The sequence below is a fragment of the Camelus bactrianus genome, chromosome 21 (assembly GCF_048773025.1).
Source record: "Camelus bactrianus isolate YW-2024 breed Bactrian camel chromosome 21, ASM4877302v1, whole genome shotgun sequence".
NCBI lineage: Eukaryota > Metazoa > Chordata > Mammalia > Artiodactyla > Camelidae > Camelus > Camelus bactrianus.
The window spans coordinates 9,909,051-9,931,722 of record NC_133559.1 but is presented as its reverse complement, the minus strand read 5'-3'; the positions used below and the strand labels follow the sequence as shown (position 1 = coordinate 9,931,722).

The window sequence follows — 22,672 nt, the reverse complement described above, 5'->3', positions numbered from 1 at the left end:
TCCTCATCTGTAAAATGAGAATAATGGTATCCGCCTCAGGATGGTAACCAGAGCTACATGAGTTAATATGTAGGCAGGTTCCAATTAAGTTTTTGTTTTTGTTTTTGTTTTTTTAAGTATCCAATCAGCTTTAACCATAAAATATGTACTTCTCTTACAGGCTATAATAACCGAGCTGATGCTCAATATGAGGTCATTGCATTACAGATACTGGGATCATTGATTTTCATTACATTTTCACCAGTGGTGTTCCCACCTGGATCAGGATGATGGAAAAGAGAATGGAGTGTAAGAGAACTTATAAAGACGGCTTTGGTGACTGGCTACTCAGGAAGAATGATGAAGCAAAGAGAAGAAAATTTCGATCTTGAGGAACTAGGAAAATGATGGGTCTATTTACAGAGGAAAGTATGAATGAGAAAATGGCCAGTGAAGAAAAACTGTAAACTGGTTTTAATTTTTAAGGGTAAAGTCTAAGTCCCAAAGATGGATGGTTACCTTCTGTGGGTAGCCTGAAGAAGCCTTTAACAGTAGCACCTCTCCCCCCGCACTCACCGGCCCCAGAGCAGGTGCTGCATAAGTATCTTTCTTCATCTGCAGGTGGTGCGCTTGGAAGCCTGGGTCCCCGTTTCAGTTTATGTCGTTCCACTTAACTCAAGTCTTTCGCATCCTCAGCTTATTTCGTTCATTAGATGGAAGATTTCAGATAAGCATGTTCTAAGTCCAGGGCACATATGGCCGCTGTGCTTTTCTGACTCTGGACTCCAGTATATTCCGATTCCATCAGTTTTCCAACAGTTAAAGCTTTTCCTAGAGAAATTTACCAACAACCAAGAACATCCCCTCCATCTCTTTTGCCAAAGCCCTCACCGACGGCTCTCTCACTCCGCCGCCTCTTTCTGGCGCCGAGTTCCCCGGAGGCCCCCGGGACGCAGCCACAAGGACCCCTCGAGCGGCTGCCCGACGTGCGCCTGATGAGAAACGCCTGCTCGCGGGGAACCAGGCGCGTCGTGGACAGGCTGCCCTCCGAGGCGGCCGCAGCGCCGTCGGCATCTCTTACTGTTTCAACTGCATTTGTGTACACATCAAGATACAGTAAGCTCCATGATTGTCCTGCTAGCAAAGCTGGTTACTTTGTTGGTTTTATAGGTGTCAGGAACGGAAGGTGTTATCCCTGTTTTGTTTTTTAATTGAAGGGTAGTTGGTTTACAATTGTGTCCCTTTCTGGTGTACAGCATCATGTTTCAGTCATACATATACATGCATATGTAAATGATCGTGGAACCCCATCTGTTAACTTGAGAAGGTCCCGTATGACGTATTAAATTCCCACTAAGAAGTCTACACAATCTGCCCAGTTATCTCATCCCAGGGAAGATGTTGCCTGGACATCAATATGAACACTGCACCTTAACAGCTTCCTCCTCTCCAACAGGCTTGATCAAAAGTATCTCAATTAAAGCAATTAGATAATTTTTAAATCCATATTTAAAAGGAGAAAATAAGTTATAATTAACCGTTATAATGATAAATCAAAATAACAAAGAAAGGTAAACACACAACTAAACTGGCATCTGATCAATCTTTTCCTTCTTTGCCTTGGCTTTGCCCATAAAAATTATCCTCATTCTCCATGTTTTCTTCCTAACTTCCCAAAATATGAATTTATCTGCTGAATATGTGCATCCACAAAGACACACATGGTGACACACGATCTCAGAGAAGTTGGGATGTCAGTCTAACCCCACCCTGACTTTGACAGGAGACATCTCATGTGTTACTATTTTCTTTAAGTATTTCTGAAGATGCACAAATACCACAATGGCTATGAGTCTGAAGCACTCACTTGCCTCCTTCACCTCTAGTGAGAGACAAAGGGAGAGAGGAAAAGTTTTAATAAGAGCACAGCCAAATGGGGCAAAGATGCCAAAGAGGAAAGGGATTAAGACAACATCACTTTATTTAACAATACATTTATTTCAGTCAGCATTTATTCAGAAGCATCTAATTCCTGCCAAACCAGCTATGTAATTTGTAGGGTCAGTATAAAATGAAAATGCACTATCTCTCCTGCAAAAATGAGTAAGATTTCGAGATGGCAACAGCTGCACAGGTCACATGCCCATGAAGTTAGCCCTGAATCCAGGGAAGACTTTTTGTCATGGGCACAAATATAAACACCTAAATCTTACTTTCAAGCAAATGAGAGAAAAGCTCAGCAACGTAAAAAAGTCACCGTTCAGGGTAGGAAGAGATGAGTGTATTTAGGAAGAACAGTCCAGTGTGGGACATACAGCTTTTAAGTGAGCAATTCAGGGAAGCTCTGAAGAAAAAGGCATTTGAATTAGAGTTTGAAGGATCAGGGATGAACATGTGGCCAAAGCAGAAAAGATATTGCTGGAAGATGGAATTTCCAAAAAAGTCAGAATCTCTACCAGAACAAGCTGTTTTAATAAATCATGCTTTGTTTATAGGTATGAACCATGTTTTTAAACAAGGAGAAAAGGATTTTATATGGAAGGTAAAACTAGCGTCACCAGAGTTGCTTTAAGCTGGCTTTCAGTTTCTTTAAGAGTCTGTTTTTGATCCACGGTTCCCATGCCAAAGAGAGCTGATGTCCCGAACTCTTGGGGTCTTGGGTGTCAGTTCTTGTGGGAAAGGCAGGGTGGGAGACACGGGCAGAGAGGACATTCTGATTTGAGCTGTGGGAGAAGAAGAAGACAATCTTGATCTCAAAAAAAGGGGAAATCAGAGAGAAAGGGGGAAGAAAAAAGAAAACAGAGGAAAGAAGAACGAGTTCATAAGAAGTTGAAGAAACACTGGAAAAAAAGACTCACCTCTGCTTTTTAGAGGATAAGTCAGCGATAACCAAGATGACCAGGGTGACTATCACTGCCAAACAGATCACTGTCAAACAGGCCACTGTCAGGAGGATGGAGTATCCACCTAGTTGGGGATCAAATAAGGAAGTTGGTCTATAAAGTTCTCTCTATTCTGCCGCAGTTAATGCTTCTCATTTCACAGGGGCGGGACTTCCCCAGAGTTTTCATCTGTATTTTCTAGAGCTCTCATTTCACTTCCTCCTGATTCTATGTCCCTGGTCTCCCCCATCCCTCTCTCTTTCACCAAATCCATAGATCCTTCTTCCTTTTCTGTCTAGTATCTCTAACTCCTACTAGCATTTTCCTGAAATTCAACTGCGGTCATCCTCCACCCTTCTCCCACTTTGATCCTCTCGTGCATGGCATTTCTAGCCATTTCCCGAGCTCTACTCACTAGCCCTTGGATTCTAGGCAGCCTGCTGTCTCCCAGCTGGGCCCCCGTTCTTTCTCACCCCAGTGGATGATGATGTCGTGGCCACCTAGACTGCTGTGTCTCACCCGGCAGCTCAGGCCGGCCGCCTCCCCAGCCGCCACATCCAGGGTCACTCGGAGGTACCACGTCCCGTCAGCCTGGGGCAGGACGTCACCTCGCCGAGTGCCTGGCTGCTCCTGCTCACCCCGCATCCACATCGCCCACACGGGTTTTGGATGAAAGCCAGAGATGTGGCACACCAGCAGCAGACGGCCGGGCCCAGGGGCGGGGCCGCTGGACACCCAGGCCTCTGGCTTCACTAGAGGGGAGACGATGACAGGAAATGGACTTTAGAAGGGCACCCGAGGCCACAGTGCAGTGACTCAGGTCCTTTAGCAATTTTAGGAATCACTTCTTTTCCTTTTCTAGGAAATAATTCTAAACCCACACATCTCACTTGTTAGTTTCTTACTATGTATTTCAAAATGATAGTACAGAGTAGAAAACTAAATACAAGAGTTAAAACACTAGGAATAGGAGAGGAGAGAGAGTTGGGCTCACCTTGTCGTTCTAGGTCTGACTTCCCTGCTTTAAGGAGGCCTGCCAGAAACCGAGGGCAGATGTCATCGAGAAGGCTCTGCACGACCTCTTTAATAACTCGGTAGCGGCTGAGCACCCTACAGACGTTCTGAGCTCGACTCCCTGCTCCCGGAGATGGTTTCCAAGAGTTTCCTTGGAAACTCAGGAAATCTGATCCTTGATACGCTGCATATAAGAAGGCTTCCAAGGGCTTTCCAGGATGTATTAAACAGCCAGCTGATACCTGGGCCTCAAAGGGGTCTGGGGGTGAAAAAGAAAGAGAGAATCAACATGGAAAGGATTACAGAAAAGGAGCGTAAGCAACCTAAGAAGTGAAGAGATGCAAGAGAAGGAAAACGTTCTGGGGAATTTCATGGAGGACTAACAATGGGGCAGGAAAAAAGGAGGGAATTTGTGGGAAGATGTTTTGGAGATGATAAAGGTATTTTCAAATAATTAATGGGGAAGGGCTAGATAGGAGAGTTGTTAGAAAAACAGAAGACGATCTGGAAGAAGTCACTGGGGAGTGGTTAGGCACCAGTGGAACTCTGTGAACACTCAGACCAGGAAGAAAGGAGGGGCAGAATCTCGGTGAAGAAAGGCTGAACCTGAGGCCAGGAGTGGTGGGTAGAAGTTCAAGAGGAGACAGCTGTTCAAGGTTTAGAACATGAGGGAATTTTCAGGGATGGAGAGCTGTATTCATTAAGGCCCGGCTGTGTCTATGGTGGGGCGAGGGGTAGAGTGGGGAAGGTGGTGAAGGGTGAAGCCGAGGAGGGAGGGCGACCAAAAGGGGACAAGGAATAAGATCAGGAAGTTTGGATGAGGGTCAGGACCCGTACACCATCTACCCTTCAGAACAAGAAACTCACATTCGAACTGAAACTGCCTGCTAAAGCTCTGCACCACCCTAGGGAAATCGTGGAAGTACAGCTGCAGTACTGCCTGGATGCTCTTCAGCTCCTCCTTGCTGAAGTTGCCCCGAGACCAGGGCCGCAGAAAGAGGAAGGTATGCGAGACACTGTCCCAGACATGAGTCTGCAGCTCGCCCAGCCAGCCTGAGCCATCGGTGTGCGTCCAGCTGCTGTTGGCAAAGGAAACAGTCTGGAGTACGCGGAAGGAGGGGGGCTCTTCTGCAGCTGGATGATGGGGTCCTAGAACCTGGGGAGCTGAGGGAGGATATAAAAGGATGGAGACAAGGTGGAGAGGAAGGATGGAGATGGTTACACAGTTTGCACACATACCCATCCCCCCTTCCCCATGGTCCAGCTTCTTCTCCCCAAAATCAGAGAGATTAACTGAATTGGGGGCAAGAACACTTCGCCTGGACACTCGCTTGGCACGCAGAATCCAAAGGCATCCTGTAGGAGCCTTATTCCCTTCCCCAGGTCCTCCCCAGAACATCCTCTCCACCCTGCAGTGCCCAACCACAGGCATCTCTCCACCTGGGATCATACCCTCTGCGCTTTCCCCATGGCAGAGAAGTCCCTTGAAAAACAAGGGCAGCAGGAGCAGCATCGAAGCTCTGTCAGGCAAAGGATGCTTCAGCAGGCAAGTGCCCTCAGAACGCAGATATCGGCTCTGCTCTAAGCCCTCTCTCACTCTCCTCTGACTTCCCTTGGCACACAGACAAACCTCTGCCTCTGCCCACTTCCCTGCCAAGAAACCCTTCAGTTTCCCCCAGCCGCAGGCCTCCCACACAGTCTTTCATTTCCCCTCCAGTTCTCCCACTGTCTGGCCTCCAGATTTCTTCCTGCTCCTGCCAGCATCCTCCTGATCTCCTCTGTCACCCCAGTTCCTGGTTAATGACGAAGTCTGTAGTCTTGGTGTGGCTGGAAATTTTCATGTCTTTTGGCTTTGGAGAAATCGAGTCCACACTTGGATTCTCAATGTCCTGTTCTGTGAGAAGAAGTGACAGAAGGTGAACGGTCATGCCCCGTGGCCTTTCCAGCAGCGTCCCCATCCCTTTTCTCTCTGTGATGTCCTCTGCTTGTCTGCTGCCTGGCTGCCCTTTCCCTAAATTCTTGGTCTTCCTTGTCTTTCTCTACTTACCCAGTATTTTTTCCTTTAGCGTCTACGTTCACTCTTCTCACTGGTCCTGCCAGTTCTCCCTGTCCCCTCAGTCTCCCCTCTGTCTCTTCACTCTGCTCTTCTCAAAATCATTATCTGAAGGCACTAGGCATTTTGAGGGCAGCTGTATAACCCACAGGAAAATCTGCACAATCCACAGTGGAAAAGGGGCAGCGGTGGTAATACAGGTTATCAGTTAATCTAGGAAAAATACCCTTTTCTCAGTTCCCCCAGTCAGACCAGTTATTGCTGTTGAAGGGGTCTATGACTGGCTTTGACCTGGAAGTGGTGAGCTAGCGGGCAGGTAGAGTTTCAGTCTTGTTGTATGAATGGGGACTATACAGGGATCTTGGATCCCCGCCCTACCACAAATGAGTTGAGTGTGTCTACAGGTGGATGAACAAGCTTGACTCTGGGTGTGATGGGTGGGCAGGCAGCCTTCCCTTCAGAGTTCATGGCCTGGGAGCACTGGTGTCTCCTTGGTGGTGGCCGACTAGAAAAAAGTTGGATTGGAGGCAGGGAGGTTACTCTCTATGGGACTGGAGTGTTCACAGGAGAATCAATTATTGAGTTGAGTCTTTATTTTCTTTCCTTTCACTGACGTTTGCTGTGGCAGCCTGAAGGCAGGTGAAACATCATTTTATGATTGGTTGTCATTTATTCATTCAACTGACATTTGGTTAGCACCTACCTGATGCTAAGATATCTGCTAGACACTAAGATTTCAGAGAGAATTTTTTTTGGAGAAAACAATACAAAATCCAACTAAAACCTCTATTTATTTTTTATAGAGAAAGCTTGCAGGATAGTGATCAGAATTGTTGAAAAAGTCCACATTCAGTCTCATCCTGATACTGTTTCTGAATTCCAAGAATTAAAAAACAAAACAAAACAAAAAAACCAGAAGTCAGCTGCTTACAAAGGAGAGACTAGCCCTGGGCTCAGAGACCTTATGTACCATGCTGTGGGGAAATATTTCAGAACTCTGAGGTAATGAGATAATCCTAAATGTTTTTATTCAAGCAAATTATCATTCTCTGATGACAGCAAAATTAATCCATATTGGAACATTAAAAAGTCAAAGAATATGCCACGTAACTCCTTTCACGGAACAAATTATTCAAGTAAAACCAAAAATTAACCTGAATACAGAACTCAAGAAATGATGCAAGAATATATAATTATTTTAAAAATATATAGCTAACTCTAAATAATTGTTTAAAATGAACTTATAAAATTTAACACATTTGTTTAGTATTTCAGAAAAAAGAATCATCATCAAAAAACTAAATTCCATATCAATTCACCAAAACCTGTGAAGGGAGATGAAAAGAAAGGAGAGAAATAAGATTTCTTTCAAATCACATTTTATTGATCATAAGAGCATAATATAAAATAGAATCAATTAGAAAAATTGTTTAAATTATGATGTTTACAGAAAACGAGATTAAATCAAGGTGGCAAAAAACACATTTAGCTCATATCTCTAAAACAATTAAGATGTTTAAAAATGTGTGTTTAAAAAAGATGAATAAATCCATTATCAAGTCAGAAAACAATGAAAGGATCCAACCTCTGTAGAGAAATTTTAAAGTCCTTCAAAAAAGAAAGCAAATAAAATGGCTTCAAAATCCACACCCCAGTACATATGCAAAAGAAAAATGATGCTAATATAAGAGGGTGCCTGCAAATACCATAAACATAAGTGAAAACATATAAAACATGATGGTAATTAAGTAGATAATCATTTATTACCACTGGTTTTACCAAGTTTCTGGCAGCAAGACATTTTGTCATATGACAGTAACCCAAGAACTTCTCCCTTAGCAGAGCCATGTTGGCCTGGGGAGATATTCCAGCCTGAAAACATTGTATTTGCAAGAGAAGCAGATCAGGGACTGAGGTAAATAGACCCCCAACAGCACCTCCTTTGTTCTTGCTACAAACTGAAGAATCAGTTGCATCACCTGCACAGGAAGGCAGAGGGGGGGTGGGGATGTATTTTGAGAAGCAGCCTCTTAGTTCTACAGAAGGTTCAGGTTGATTTGACATATTTATTTTAAACTTTATCTGGAAAAATTAAAGCATAAGGTCCTACATCTTTTAGCTAAAGAGTAATAAAGGGAGCGTTTGCCTTACTACAAAGTAAAGCGTACTAGAAAGTTAGTGTTAAAACAGGCAGAAGATGCATAGAAACTTATCCTAGGAGAGACGTGGGTATTGGAGCTTAGAGATGAGAGAAAAGAAAAGAGACAAAACAGGAGGTGTTGGTAAGCCCTGATTACGTGTGCCATACTGAAGAATTGTCTCATTTTTCAAGCTAATGAAGGAATTTAAACATGAGAGTGATGTGGTTAAGATGGCATTTGGGAAAATCCCCTAAACCCCAGTGAGATTAACTGGAGAATGAATCAGAGAGTAATGAGACCAAGGTGACAGGTGACTTGAGTAACCTGAGCAAAGGTGGTATCGGTGAAGATGGAGTAGGGTGGAGATAACAAAATAGCATGGAGGTCCTCAGGGTTAATCCAACAGAAGTGTGACCCAGAGGAGACAAAGTGATGCTATTCACGAAGGTGGACAGCGTAGGCTTGGGAAGGATGGTAGGCAGACGCACAGTGCAGATTGGGTCAGGTTGAGATGAAGGCTCCAGTCAGAAGTAGTCAGGTGTTTCCCGGCATAAAGGTCATTACAAAGGGGTGTTGATGACAAAGAACCTGCCAAACACATGGTACCATGGGAATAAGCGTAGGCATCTGTAAATCTGTCCTTCTTTTTCAAATTATATTTTTAAGTTAAATTTAATAAAGGATATTACTTGTGTCATAGAATATGTTCAAGTCTCTTGAATTTGTTCATTTATTCATTCTTTCCTTCATTCATGACATATTTATTGGGAACTTACTATATGGCAGGCTTTTTACTAAGAGCTGAGAATACAGTGGGAGAGCCAGTGAAGAATAGGGAAGGCGGGATATAGTCTTTGTCCTGGTGAAGTTGAGTGTGAACAAAACCACCCATACAGATGACTGTACAAACACAGGTGTCATAAACACTGAATTTAGAAGTACGCAGTGCTATGATAACCAGTAACAAGAGGAACGGACAAAGTCAGGGGATCAAGGAAGGAGTCCCAGAAAGTGATGAGAGACCTGCGTTCTGAAGGAAGATTAGGAGTTAACCTGGAAAAGAAAACACAATGCATGCAAAGACCAAGTAAATAGAGGAAGTCTATCCCATCTGAGAAACTAAAAAAGTCCACAATTCTCATGTATTTCATAACACGGCATTTCTCAACTATCATTAAAATCTGCTTCTCTGTTTTAAGTATATCGTTTCTTGAAAACCAAACCAAAAAATATGGACGTGATTATGCACCGAACCCCATAGTGTACACTAGTGAAAGCTGTACCATGTTTACATCAAGGTAACACAGTCAGGAGGCTGATCGTCTAATAATGGCGTGCTTCACTCATGACAGCCTGCAGCGTCTGCAAATCTCAAACTCAATAATAAATGTGTCAGAGCCCAGCGCTCCATCAGTTCATTGAAGCAGGGGGTTCCTATGTGCTGGTCGGCCAACGTTTTCAGAACGACAGCATTTTGTGCAACATCTGGGTACCACAGGGTCTTCCTCCCCCATCCCCATTGTGTTAGGCAGACGTGAGCTGAAGCTTGACTACTTCACTTATGCTACACCCACCACCGCTCTGTAGACCTCGAAGGCCCTTTTAAACATTGAATCAGGCCTCTGTTGAAGTTTTTGTTTCTGTGCGTGACACCGAGCCCTTAGGTACGTGAGACTATTCAGAGCGCATCCTAACACCATGCAGACTAAGAGATGCTGCTGCAATTCCGACCCCCTCATTTCTCTAGAATGGGGAACTTCCAGAATGGTGGAGTGTGGAGCATAGCTAATCCTCTCCCCCAAAACAATGACAAAATTGGACGGTATTTTCAAAAACAATCATATCAAGATTCTGGAAATGGATCAAAGGTATACAACAAGTTGAGAAGTGTTTATTCTACAAAAACTGCTGAACCTGGGCTAAGCACAGCCGTGGCTCTAACCCAGGCTGCTCCATCTTTTTCCCATGCCCCGGCTCTTCAGTGCAGTCCTACCAGGGCAGGGAAAGCCATGAAAATCAGAAGCTTCCCTGCTGAAGGTGGCTCACGTGACTTAGAGAGAGGGGAAAACAGCCAAACCCAAGGGCATCTTTGAAAACAATAGCAAATTCAAAGGCAAACAAATGGAAAAGGTTAATTTCTCAGTTAGCATGAGGATTTAACACTGGGTGGAGCAACATACCTGCAAACTAGTCAGAAAATTTAGAGAGAGATCCTGTGACTATGATGGCTGTGGGGATATGGATAATCTATCACTTATTCCTGGAAGTCTGGAAAGATGCACACAAGAGCAGGGCTGCATACACGTTCAAAAGATACCAGAAACAACCCACCTCAGCTTTCTGCAGGTCCCTGGGTGAATATGAGGCTTGCGCACACGCTGTGAGGAGAGGCACAAGATAGTGGAGGGGAAAATAAAAATCATGGCTGACTTGCAAACTTCCTGATCTTTGAACGCTCTTTCCAACTCAAACAAAGATCCATTGGCAAAGGGTAGGAGACTTGTCAGCTCAAAGTGCTTGAGCACAACCTTCTAAAGCCATGAGGTTTGCTTTCCTCTACACTTTTTGATTCATTTTATTTTTTTTTTCACTTGCGTCCTGAGTAAATGTCTGAATTATTTATTTTTGATATTTCTTCTTTTCCACAAATACATTTAAAGCTATAAATTACTCTGTAAATCTACCTTGGTTTCATACCATTATGGACTGTAGAGAAGGGTAGATACTGAACAGAATACATACCACCCTATAAAAAACATAATATACAGTCATGAGATTCAAATGGCATAGGACGTACTACAAGCAACTGTACTAATTTGAAGAATTTTAGAATCATTCATAAAATAAAAATAAAGCAAAAATAAGTCAGGGAAGAAAATAATTTCAGTATTCCACAAGAAATTGTGCTGTTAGAAGGGTGAAATAACTACACACCACTTTGCAGTTTTGAGGTTACTGAAGCCACGAGTCACCACAATGAGCTGAGCAAAGCAGAATGAAATTTCTGATGACAACCTCACAACAGTTAACAAAGTCGCTCATGAGACTACTTCTGAATTAAAATCAAGCAGAAGATGAATTCCGAAGAAAAAACTATTTCATTAACCTTAATTTAGGGGTGCATGATATGGTTTAATTGTTTCCTTCTTGCTTGCTTGCTTGCTGTTTGTGGCCAGGTCTCTTTTAAGAAGAAAGTCCCCCCGATATGCTTTGCTCTGGGGCTGTCCCACAGTCACACTCACAGATCCCCTCTTGTTAACCTGCTTGAAACTGAAAAGTTCGCTGGAGACATACTACAAGATGTGGCTTTATACAAAGAAATCTCCCTAAGTAAGAAAATGATGGGGGGAAATCACCTAGAGTAGTATTTTTGAAAATACATTTGTATAAATGTAAGGAAGTGTTCAATTTGCTGCTGTTGAAAACTGTAATCAGCTGCTGGCCTTCCAGAATTTCCTTCAAAGAAGTCTGATTTACAAAATTTAATGTTAGAATAAACAATGCCAACTTAATAAAATGTTAACAGAGGTATAAAATAACACAAACTCCTATTACATCTATAAGCATTTAATAGCCAACCAACCAACCACTGTACAATAAAATCTCATCTTTCAATTTGAACGTGTTGCTCTATCTTCACAGGTGCAGGAAAAAGGAGAGAAGTGCCCAGACTGCTCAGTGTGATCGCACAATTGGGCCATTTCTACGCTTCATTTATCTGCTCAGTAACTGCTCAATCTTCCAGCTCTGCCTACACAGCCATCTCCGTCCTATGATTAATTTCCAGGAGGTTTATATATTTCAGGCATTTTCCTCCCAAATCTAATTCTGAAGCCCAGTGGCTTTTTCTTTCTGAGGTCCATTCTTTTTCGAAGAGATTTTCCTTTAGATAAAAATTCCATTCATGTGAATTTATGAAGCCACTCTTGTCCCTGACAACCACAGAGTTGTAACAGAGATCAAAAAGCTCTCTGCGGCAGTACTAACCCGCATCACTCTGATCATTGCCTTTACCTCTTATTGGATTACCTTCAGATTCCCCAAAGTCTTAAATAATTATTTCTTAGAGCACCTTTGTGAGTCTTCCATGAACGTACCAATAGTCCATTTAACCTCCACTTTTTGAAAGCCTGTGTGTAAGTTTCTCAGCCATCTTCCACACCCTCAGCCACTGCATGTCACGGGCCATTATAGTCATGACTATTGACGTGAACTGGGCCCACATGCTCCAGTGTAGTACAGCATATTCTGAAGCCCCCAAAATGCTGGGGAAATCAATGCCTTTCTCCCCACTTTGAGTCATACTTTTATTATGTATCTTAAGGTGTTTTGAGTTATGCTACCCACATCTTGGAGGAGTGCTATCTAACAGAACTGTCTGTGTGATGGATGGGTTCTATTCTGTTGCTATAATGGTATGGTGTTTAATTTAATTTGATTTAATTTTGGAAAGAGCAATCTTAGTGTTTAAACTGAAAACAGTACCTTTCCATTTTTATCCACATCCTTAAGGCTGGATTCCAGTGCGTCCAGCCCACAAATCAGCCAGACCTTCCCTCATGTCTGAATCCTGAAGAAAGACACCACTCAGCCCAGGCGAGGACCCCTGATGCACTTGAGTGGTGATCTCAGTGCTTCATTTAGGGAGGCTGGATGACCCTACTCTTCCCCACCCACACCACCCAGTCCATGGTGTCTTATAGTCTATGGCTAAAGGTAACAGTTTCTTAATTCTTTGTACTGACTAGTGAAGTACAGCAGAAGATGGGAGTCGTCATTGCATAAGGCTGGTTTCTCATTACCCTGAGTGCCTTTTCTCTGATCATCTTCAGCTAGGATAGTTGACACTTCTTAACAGGTTCATGAAGGTTTTTAGTGAAAAGTATTTGAATAAAAGATTTAATACTGAATTTCAACTTTTACATTTTTCATTCTTATTAAATTGACGTGGTGTTCATGCATTTCTAATTTAAATTTTTCTTTCACTGCTCGTTCTTCCAGAAATTTCTTTTTAGTTGTTCGTAGTTTATATCCTAGAGTAAGCACAATTACATGTGACATACTCTTGTGTAGGTCATCTTATCAATTCATAGACTGTATAAACTCTGGCCTACTTTCTAGGGTTGTTTGTTTTTAGACTTTACTAGGACTTTTAAAATTATTTTTTTATTTTGGGAGTAATTTTAGATTTATGGAAAAAAATGCAAGATAATATAGAATGATCTACCCAGTTGGCCCTAAAGTTAACATCTTACATAACTGAGGTAAATTTGCTAGAACTAAGAAATTAACATTGGTACATCATCATTAAAGCCTGGATTTGTTCAGATTTCACTGGTTCTCCCACTAACTTCTGTTTTCTGTCCAAAGTTTCCTTCCAGGGCATCACCCTGCATTTAGTCATCACGTCTCCTTCGTCTTCTCTGATCTGTGACAGCTTCTCCGTCTCCTTGTTTCCATGACCTGAACAGTTCTGAAGAACACTGGCCACAATTTTGTCTAATTTCCCTCACTTCGAGTTTGTTGAATTTTTTTCTCAGGATTAGCTCGGGGTTGTGGGTTTGAGGGAAGAATACCACAGACGTGACATGCCCTTCTCATCAGGGCACATCAGGGCACACGGTGTCAGCATGATTTGCGACTGGGAATGATAATCTGGACCACTTGGCTGAGGTTGCATCTGCCAGGTATTCCCTCTCTGAAGTTACTCTTTTCCTCTCTGTGCTCTGATCACTGGAAGGGAGACGCTAAGTCCAGCCCGCATTTGAGGGCAGAGAATCAAGCTCCACATTCTGGAAGGGAAGCTGCTTCCTCGATAATCTGGAATTCTTCTGTAAGAAAGATTTACTTCTTTTCTCCGTTTTTAAGTGTATTCATTTATTATGTTTATTTCATTTATACTTTGGGCTTTACTAGGTTTTTTGAGAACTGCTGTTACTCTTCTCCTAATGTTGTAGTTTTCAGTGGCCTGTAAGTGGGCAGTAAAAGAATTTGCCACAGACAAAGGATGAAGGTAGTAAAGGTGCTTATCAGATACACTGTCACGGCAGCAGTGGGCCAGAGACGAGAGGCATCTGTGTGCCCCGAGGGTCGGTTGCTGAGGTCTTTTATAAGGGAAGGTGATCTTTTACTGCTTGTGCTGGTGTGACATGAGGCACAAAGGGGTCATGGGGTCCGTGGTTGGCTCGTGCACAATTCTCTGATTGTTTGATACTGAGGTAACAGGGAAGAGATGGGGTCCCGAGAGGGTAGGGCTGGGGATTTGGGTAGCGGGTTGTGACCGGTCCTGGTGGCCAGGCTTTCAGTCACTGTAAGGTTGATCATTGTCTAGAGTAGTTAGTTCAGCTAAAGCAGGTGGGTATTAAGAAAGGAATGTTCTTTGTTATCTTTAAAGGGCAGCAACTGGACGCTTGAGGACCCCTGAGACAGGAATCTGCCAGATGTCTGTGGACCCCACACAAACCATGTCGGTGACACCCCTGTCCCTGCCATCCACTTCCCTAACTTTTCCTTATTAATCAGCTAAGTTTAAGCCCACTTTCAAGTTCTAAAGTCACCTGATCCCTGTTCTAATACTATATGAAAAACGTTCTTCTAAATTCTTCTTTTCTCAGAGTCACACAAAAAAAGGAGTTGAAACAAGAGTGTTATTAGGCCGTCTTGCTTTATGTGGCTATAACTTGAAAAAAATCGCACAATTCTGTGTGTTGTGCCAGCCACGTGTGTGAAATGAGGACAACTATATTACCTCCTTCATGGGGTTATTGTGAGGATTAAATGAGGAATGTGTAAGAAAGCATTTAAGAAACATATAAAAAACACTAGCCCATAGTATCTTTAGAACCACCACCACCACCACCATCGCTATCATTATCAACACGAATGATCTCTGTAACTTGAGAAAATAGTAAAGTCTTCCTTCCTTTTTAGCCTTAAAAGCATATATTAGAAAATAATGGCTGAATATAAATTGCTTAAACATCTACATCAAAAAATTAGTAATACAATGTGATTTGTGATTTATGTGATTTATAATTTTAGATTTTTATATATATATATGTTTGGTGTTGGTCCCCATTTCTGGAACAGAGTTCCTAAAATCTTAGAATTTCCCAACTGTTGAAAGCAATCAAAGTGTCTTTTGTTAGTTAATGAAGTGACTTTTGGAAAGCCCAGTAGGTAACCTAAGGATGGGGGCTGATTGCCATTGGAGCCAGTGTGATTGGAGGGTTGGAACTTTCAGTCCCACCCCCTGACATCTCAAGAGGAAAGAGGGACTAGAGGTTGAATTGAACCCTATAGCTAATGATTTAATCAATTTTGCCTATTTTATCAGTGATATAATAAGTAAATGTGTCTCTGAGTTCTGTGAGCCACCCTAGAAAATTAATCAAACATAAGAAACAGATAATGGAAACCTCCAATCTTTCCATGATTAGCAAGTCTGACTGCCCCCCACAGTCTTGTAGGTCTGAACCCCTAACCTGTAGAATCTGATGCCATCTCCAGATAGATAGTATCAGAAATGAGTTGAATTATGGGACACCCAAGCTAGTCTGAAGTGTTGCTTGTTGGATGCATGGGGAAACCCTCTCCCTCACACATTGGAACTGGTGAGCAGAATCCTTATATAACAATAAATTAAATGCAAAGAGAATAAAAGGAAGGAAATAATAAAGAAAATATGATTGTAGAAAAAACCAGCAAAACCAAATCTTAGTTTTTGAAAAATTTATAAAATTGATTATCTCCCTATCAAGATCAGAGAGAGAAAGAACAAAGAAGAGAGAGAACAAATTTCTAAGATCTGGTAAAACATAATTATGAACCCCATAGACATTAACATAATAAAAAGAGGATATTATGCACAAGCCAACAGTAAATTAGAAATTTGAACACCTTTGATAAATCCTTTAAAACCATAACTTACCAAAGCTGACACAAAGAGAAATAGACAATTTGAAAAGAGTTCTTTTAATTTTTTTAATTAGCTGTGAAATTTTAAACTCCCCCCTCAAAAAGAAAAAAATTTCCCAACACACGTCTTCACTGCTGAATTTTACCAAGTATTTATGAAAAAATAAATAACAGAAATCTTCCCTGAGAACAGAAACATAGGAAAGATTTCTTGACTCATTCTATGAGACAAAAAAAGCCCCTCAATACCAATACCAGACAAGGAAATTATAAGAATTTAAAAAACATTAAAAACAAAATATTAGCAAACTGAATCCACATAATACATTGCGAACAAGACAGACAAGCTTCAGAAACACAATTTTGTTTTACCACTTGAGAATCAGTAAGTGTGGCTGACAATATTAAAAGGAAAAAAAGATATAAAACATTTTGTCATCTCAAGAAATGCGGAATACGAGGCTAATAAAATTCAACAGCTATCCACTGTAATAATGATAACAACAAGAAACATTTAGCAACTTTGAAAGTGTTCTCAATCTGATAAAAAGTATCTATGACACACTTACAGCAATTATTGTAAGTAGTATAAACTCTTGAATAATTCTTGTCCAATACAGGTAAAAAGATGAGGATGCCAGTTGTCAATTCTATTCGTCAGTGTACGAGTGTTCATAGCCAGTGCAATTGGGCAAGAAAATGCAATAAAAGACAACATGAGACTTGAAAAGAAACAATTCAAATTTCCTAATTTAGAGCTGTCATGAGAGTGTGCATAGAAAATCCAAAAGGATTTACAGATAAAACATTAAACTTAATAAGTTAACTTAACATGGATACTGGAAACAAGGACAAAATATTTTAACCATATTTCTATGTGTTAGCAAAAATCACATGAACACACACACGTGCACACATACTGTCATACAAAAAGTGTTGAAGGGCCCTTGTATTTTAAGACTGAAAGCCTGTTTCTGAAAGTCATTCATCCAGAGGTCACAGTTAAACTCATTAGCTGTGCTGATGGAGAAGGAAGAAAATGATGTTTTCCTGTCATTTCCTACCCTGCTCAAATCCTAAAGTCCGTATTGGCCTAAAATTTCCAGGTGGGAGAAGTACTTCTAATATCCGTGGCTTGTGTGCTCTGCCTTCTCTTCCTAAGTCCTATAAAAAAATATATTCAAATCTCCTCTCCTCCTGCTTCCTGCTGCTTCAATTAAAATGAGTTTGGATTTTTTTTTAGAATGAGGTTTCTAGAAAACTATGGAATAAGTAAAAGAATAAATTAATGTAAACATAAATCAAAAAATATAACTGAATTGATACAGCACAGATATCAAAGTCCAAGAGCAAGAAAAGCCCTCTGGAGTCTTTTGCTTAAACACTTACCAACCCACCTGCACTAGTGCCCCTTACCCATCCCGCCTCTCACTCATTCTCACTGAAAAATGAGGAACAGCTTCCTCATGATGAATCTTTATACATGAACTATCGTTATAGGATGGGCACAAGTGGTTTTCTCCAGAGAAGTTCAGGGCAGAGGCAAGGAAAGCATGGTAATTTTTGCTGTGTGAGAATATTTTAGTAAGAGGAAAATGCAGAATATCAACTAAAGAAACAGAAGGAAGGTGATTTGGGGAGAAAAAAAAGACCATTAATACGGCAGTTATATTAACTCAGATTATTTTTACTAAGTAAATACATGTGCAAGTAAAGAGATCTTGCCAGGGATCCACCTACAGCAAGCCCTCCCTTCTCTCAAGGAATTAATAGTAGAAGGAAAAGGAAAACAAAAATGACTGCAACGTTGCAGGTACCCTGTAAAATGGATCTCAGCACGACACCAGCCAAGGGATGATTTCTTCCACTGTAGCACTAAGGAGGGCTTCCTGGAGGAAGAAGCATGTCAGCTGGGTCTCATGGTTAGAAAAGCATCCAGGTAGAGGCAGAGAAACTAGGTTTAAAATGCTCAGCATCTCTGCAAATACAATTATCTCAGCATAACTATAGTTAGCTGACTTTGACAAATGATATTTCAGCAGAAGGCAAAAAAAAAAAAAAGTTCTAAAATAAGAAGCCAAAGGGAAATCACCATTAAGCTGTGTACATCATTTCATTTATTCCAAGGTATATTCTTTTTCACATCTCACATCTATGAAATCTGAGTGGATCCTATCTATATAGTCTCATAATAAATGTACAATTTTAAATTATTTTTCTGGCAGTATATGAATTATGATTTATCTTGCAACCTATAGGAGCTCTGATTTGATCAAATCTGATGATTATTTGATGAAACATGATGAGACTGACTTCTGGGCTGACAACTTGAGCCTCTGGGCTTCTGGGTACTTATTCCAAACGGAAAAGGAGACACGGTGAGGGCTCATGAGATATTCTGATACGGCCTGTTAAGAACACAAGCAAAAAATTGCTCTACATAAGAGATATTTGTACACTCATATTCATAGCAGCATTATTCACAGTAGCCAAAAGGCGGAATCAATACAAGTGTTCATTAACCAATGAATGGTTGAAAAAAAATGTGTTATGCAGCCTCAAAAGTAAAGAAATTTAATGCATGCTATGACATGGGTGAATTATGAGGACTTACGTGCTAAGTGAAAAAGTGAGTCTCAAAAAATGATGACTCCACTTGTACAAGGTACCTAGGGTAGTCAAATTCATAGAGACAGAAAGTAGAATGGGGGGTGCCAGGGCCTGTGGGGCTAGGAATGGGGAGGTGTGGTTTAGTGGGTATCAAGTTTTAGTTTTTCAAAATGGAAAGAGATCTAGAGATCGGTTGTACAAAAATGTGGATGTACTCAATCCTACCAAACAGCACATTTAAAAATGGCAAATGCGGTCAGTTTTATGTCATGGATACTTTACCACAATTAAAAGAAATAGATTTACATAAAGACGGGAGTTGGGAAGGAAGGGGAAAAGGTCTGGTGGAAATATTGAGGCTAAACTGGTGTACAAAATAAAATGGAGGAAAAGAGTGAGACGATGGACAGAAAAGACACATTAAAGATGAAAACTTACCAGCGCCTAAAATGCCATAATGCGAGACAGATCAAAAGGATCAAGGACGGCACCGCTATCGCCAAAATTATCAGGACGATGGAGGTGGGACGTCCTGGCAATTGGGAGAGGACACAGGCATGTCACTTCAAGATGCATTCTCTAATTCTCCTGGCCTTCCTTTGCCCACCTGAGTGTCAGCAACACATTCACCTGCTTCTGATGTGTGGCCATCTCCAGTTCCCTCTTTCAGATGCCCAGACATCATATATTCACAGCTATCCTTTGTCTCTCCCCCTTGCCCTGCTCCCCCAGTCCACAGGTCCTTCACACCTACCTATTCTGTGCCTTAGATCATCTATTTTTATCTCTCTTGGGACTGAAGTCCCAGAAATAAATCTCAATTTCTCTCCTTCTCTCATCCATCAACTCCCTCCCCTTCCCCAGTCCTCCCTCTATACTGGAGGACCAGCTCCTCCCATCCCCAGCTGGGCCCCTGTTCTTTCTCACCCCAATACAGGACGATGTCCTGGTCTCCGAGACTGCTGTGTCTCACCCGGCAGCTCAGGCCGGCCGCCTCCCCAGCCGCCACATCCAGGGTCACTCGGAGGTACCACGTCCCGTCAGCCTGGGGCAGGACGTCACCTCGCCGAGTGCCTGGCTGCTCCTGCTCACCCCGCATCCACATCGCCCACACGGGTTTTGGATGAAAGCCAGAGATGTGGCACACCAGCAGCAGACGGCCGGGCCCTGGGGTGGGGCCGCTGGACAGCCAGGCCTCTGGCTTCACTGGGGCAGGAAGGGGCAGGGAGAGTGTAAGGACTCGGAAACCCATGAGTTTGGACAGCAACCTCTTCTACTTCTTTGGGAACCAAATAATCTGTTGATTAAGCCCCTCTCTTCTTAGTTACCTCCTACTTTTTTTTTTCCAGAAGAAAATTTTAATATTTGGAACCTTTGGTATCAGGAAGCTGAAAAACCAAAAAAAAAAAAAAAAAAAAACAAAAAACAAAAAAAAAAAAACCAAGATTTTTTTAAAATTACACAAGAATAAAAGTCTGTAGGGACATGTAATGGAAATATAATTTTAAGGAGAAAAAGAAATGACATAAAATATCTGGTAGTTCTTTTCTCCTATGTGTACCATACAATCTGGTTTCTTTGTATGTCTCATAAATGTTTTTTGTTGTTGTTGAAAACTGCACATTTAAAACAAAATAATGTGGCAAACCTGGAAAAAAATATCTGATAGTTAAAAAGGAACTTGTTCATGTATATTTAGAAATAGATGATGAAGTATCAAATTAGAGCATCAAGATTGTATAGTTACCTCCTACTCTTGAATTTAAAGAAGGCTGTGCGAAGTGAGAGAGAAAAGTGTTGAAAAGAGGACAGGACTAACCTTGCCTCTGCAGTTCCGCCTTCCCTGCATCGAGGACACCCAAGAGATACTGAGGGCAGGTTTCCAAAAGAAGCTTCGCAATAGTGTCGCAGATACCTTGGTACTGAGAGATGAGTGCGCAGAACTGCTGTGCCCGGCTGCCGCCCTCTGGGGCAGGTGCACAGGAGTCATTCTTGATGCTCAGGAAATCCAGTCCTCCTAAAGCTCCCCTCAAGAAGCTAACTGTGGTCTTCCCAGGATGCAGCTCACAGCCTGCTATGCCCTGGATCAGAAAGGGATCTGAATAGAAGGAGAACAAAGAAAAAGTTATTTTAAAGCAAACAAGAAAGAAAGGGATCCGGAAAGGACCTAGGACCTTGGATTTGGGTCAGCAGAAAGGTCTGAGGTGTGAAATGATTACCCCCAAACCAGTTACAGTATTCAGCGACTTCTCAGAAAGAAGAGGCCTGAGGAAAGGTATGTGTGTCAAACGTGGTGGAGATGGGCTGTTGTAAGGATGGAGGGCCGGCAGGAGGGGAGAAGCACACGTGCGATGGAGTCAGTACAGCATCCCAGGGTGACAGGGAGAGTTACACTGAGAGAAGGGATCAGGCAGGAGGTGCTTGAGGAGATGGACTGGAGGAGGCAGAAGTCATACTTCAGTTTACTCAGGCACAGGGTAGGAGAGAAGTGAGGGCTTCTTCCTTGGAGTCTGAGAGAAGCAAGTTAGGCACAAACAAGCCAGAAGATGTTTATAAACGAGGACTGTCATCTATCGGACAAGAGTCCAAGAAACAGGAGGAACCTGGGACACTTTGTGGAGGTAGGGAGTCAGAATTGGTGACCATGCTAGAGAAGTGTGTGCCCACGGCTGGGTAGAGTGGGAAGGAGGGGATCAAGATCAGAGGGAGTAAGAGCCTGAACCGAGAGAGAGAAAAGTCTCTGTGAATCTGCCCAGATCAGAAGGCTGTACTCACATTCCATGTGGAATTCACTGGCATGGTCCTGTACTTCCCGAATGAATCCGACAAGGTAGACTCGGAATAGTTCCTCCAGTTCTATCACCTCTTCCTCACTGAAGTTGCCCTTGGACCAGGGCTTCAGGAAGATGGCAGTGCCCGACTCACTGTCCCAGCCATGAATCTGCAAATCATCCAACCAGCCTGAGCCTTGATTTTGCGCCCAGGTGCTGTTGGCAAACTGCGAGATCTGGATGACATGGTAAGAGGTCGGCCCCTGGAAGGCTGTGGGTAGTGACATGATCAGAATTAGGAGAAAGAAGACACAGGATGGAGTGGAAAATAACCCAGAGTCTGAAGAACATAGAGCCTGAGACATTTGCCTGCCCCAAGTCATCTCTGTCCCCAACCTCCCGAATGGGGGAAGAGGGCTGGAGACAGGAGAGCCCAGACCCTTAGCGGCAGGTGCAGCGTGCTTTGATCCAGACCCCCTGCACGTGTGCTGGGAGCTGCCGGAGTAACACTCACCGTCCTCATTGTCACCACCTGGGAAGATAACTGCTAGCAGTAGAAGTGACAGAAGCAGCATTTCACCGGGAAGCAGAACTTCTGACTCTCAAAGCTGGTGTTTGAACTCTAATTTCAGCAAAACTTTTTCTCAGTACTCTATAGTGACTTCCTCTCTCTTCCAACGGACAAATCTCTTCCTCACCCACGTTGCGCATCAAAGGCAAACTGAGCCTCCCACATTCTGGGCTCCCACTCTGCCTCTCATTTCCACACCAGCCTTTGCCTCTGAGATTTTTTTTAAATCTCTTTGACTTCCAGCTGTTCTCCTTGACTTCAGCTTCCTTCATTCTTACTCTTTGGAAAGCCCCCAGGTGATGCTGAAAGTTAACTTGACCTCCCTGATCCTTTATTTCCACATCTGTTTAATAAGAGGGTAATATTAAACAATTGCTAAGTGTGTAGTCTGTTTTAATCTAGAAGGATTCCTTTGGTTTATCCACCCAGCTGGACCTTCCTCCCCACTGCCCTCTCTTCCCTGGCAAGCTGTAATTACCTCTGCTCAGCGGTCTCAGTGACCCCTCTTTTTTATCTCATCCCTCTTGTCTATCTTTCTAACCCTACGTTGTCATCTCTGGCTGTTTGTGTGTGTGGGTGTGTGTGTCTTTTGACAATCATTTACATGCAGGAGAAGCATTTAAAACATTGATTTATCATATTTGATTCTGGGACCCAAATCCCAGAATCAAATAAAATAAATACTGCAGTTTATAATCTGAGCAAAACTATCATATACCATAGCAGCTGTTGAG

General features: G+C 42.4%; 2 protein-coding genes across 6 annotated transcripts; both read right to left on the bottom strand.

Moving 5' to 3' along the window:
• Positions 1-1,942: 1,942 nt before the first annotated feature.
• CD1E (CD1e molecule) lies at positions 1,943-6,261 on the bottom strand. Of its 3 annotated transcripts, none has more exons than XM_045517116.2 (7): positions 5,923-6,261; positions 5,328-5,769; positions 4,743-5,039; positions 3,856-4,134; positions 3,500-3,613; positions 2,838-2,946; positions 1,943-2,702 (listed from the first exon to the last, which is right to left on the bottom strand). In XM_045517116.2, the coding sequence occupies exons 2-7, from the start codon at positions 5,386-5,388 to the stop codon at positions 2,534-2,536; spliced, it is 1,029 nt and encodes a 342-aa protein (XP_045373072.1). In that variant the 5' UTR covers positions 5,389-5,769; positions 5,923-6,261; the 3' UTR covers positions 1,943-2,533. The 3 variants fall into 3 exon arrangements, with proteins under 3 accessions (XP_045373072.1, XP_074205746.1, XP_010953896.1); XM_074349645.1 differs by having other exon boundaries at positions 3,335-3,613; positions 5,923-6,257; XM_010955594.3 differs by lacking the exon at positions 5,923-6,261 and having other exon boundaries at positions 3,335-3,613; positions 5,328-5,804.
• Positions 6,262-16,038: 9,777 nt separating this feature from the next.
• Positions 16,039-22,446, bottom strand: LOC105069475 (T-cell surface glycoprotein CD1b-1-like). Of its 3 annotated transcripts, XM_010955593.3 has the most exons (6): positions 21,882-22,446; positions 21,372-21,638; positions 20,416-20,694; positions 19,524-19,802; positions 19,035-19,128; positions 16,039-18,394 (listed from the first exon to the last, which is right to left on the bottom strand). In XM_010955593.3, the coding sequence occupies exons 1-6, from the start codon at positions 21,940-21,942 to the stop codon at positions 18,373-18,375; spliced, it is 1,002 nt and encodes a 333-aa protein (XP_010953895.3). In that variant the 5' UTR covers positions 21,943-22,446; the 3' UTR covers positions 16,039-18,372. The 3 variants fall into 3 exon arrangements, with proteins under 3 accessions (XP_010953895.3, XP_045373059.2, XP_074205745.1); XM_045517103.2 differs by lacking the exon at positions 21,882-22,446 and having other exon boundaries at positions 20,512-20,694; positions 21,372-21,862; XM_074349644.1 differs by lacking the exon at positions 21,882-22,446 and having other exon boundaries at positions 21,372-21,858.
• Between the last annotated feature and the right edge of the window lie 226 nt (positions 22,447-22,672).

Bases quoted from the DNA above. Each gene is read 5' to 3' on its own strand.
- CD1E (XM_074349645.1), bottom strand. From the start codon at position 5,388: ATGCTGCTCCTGCTGCCCTTGTTTTTCAAGGGACTTCTCTGCCATGGG. The intron at 4,135-4,742 runs GTGAGTTTCTTG...TTTCACCCCCAG, and splicing joins CAGGCAGTTTCAGTTCGAAT to ACCCCTTTGAGGCCCAGGTA. The intron at 3,614-3,855 runs GTGAGCCCAACT...TCTCCCCTCTAG, and splicing joins GTCAGACCTAGAACGACAAG to TGAAGCCAGAGGCCTGGGTG.
- LOC105069475 (XM_074349644.1), bottom strand. From the start codon at position 21,750: ATGACTTGGGGCAGGCAAATGTCTCAGGCTCTATGTTCTTCAGACTCT. The intron at 19,803-20,415 runs GTTAGTCCTGTC...TTCCTGCCCCAG, and splicing joins GGCGGAACTGCAGAGGCAAG to TGAAGCCAGAGGCCTGGCTG. The intron at 18,395-19,034 runs GTAAGTTTTCAT...TGTTCTTAACAG, and splicing joins TTATGGCATTTTAGGCGCTG to GCCGTATCAGAATATCTCAT.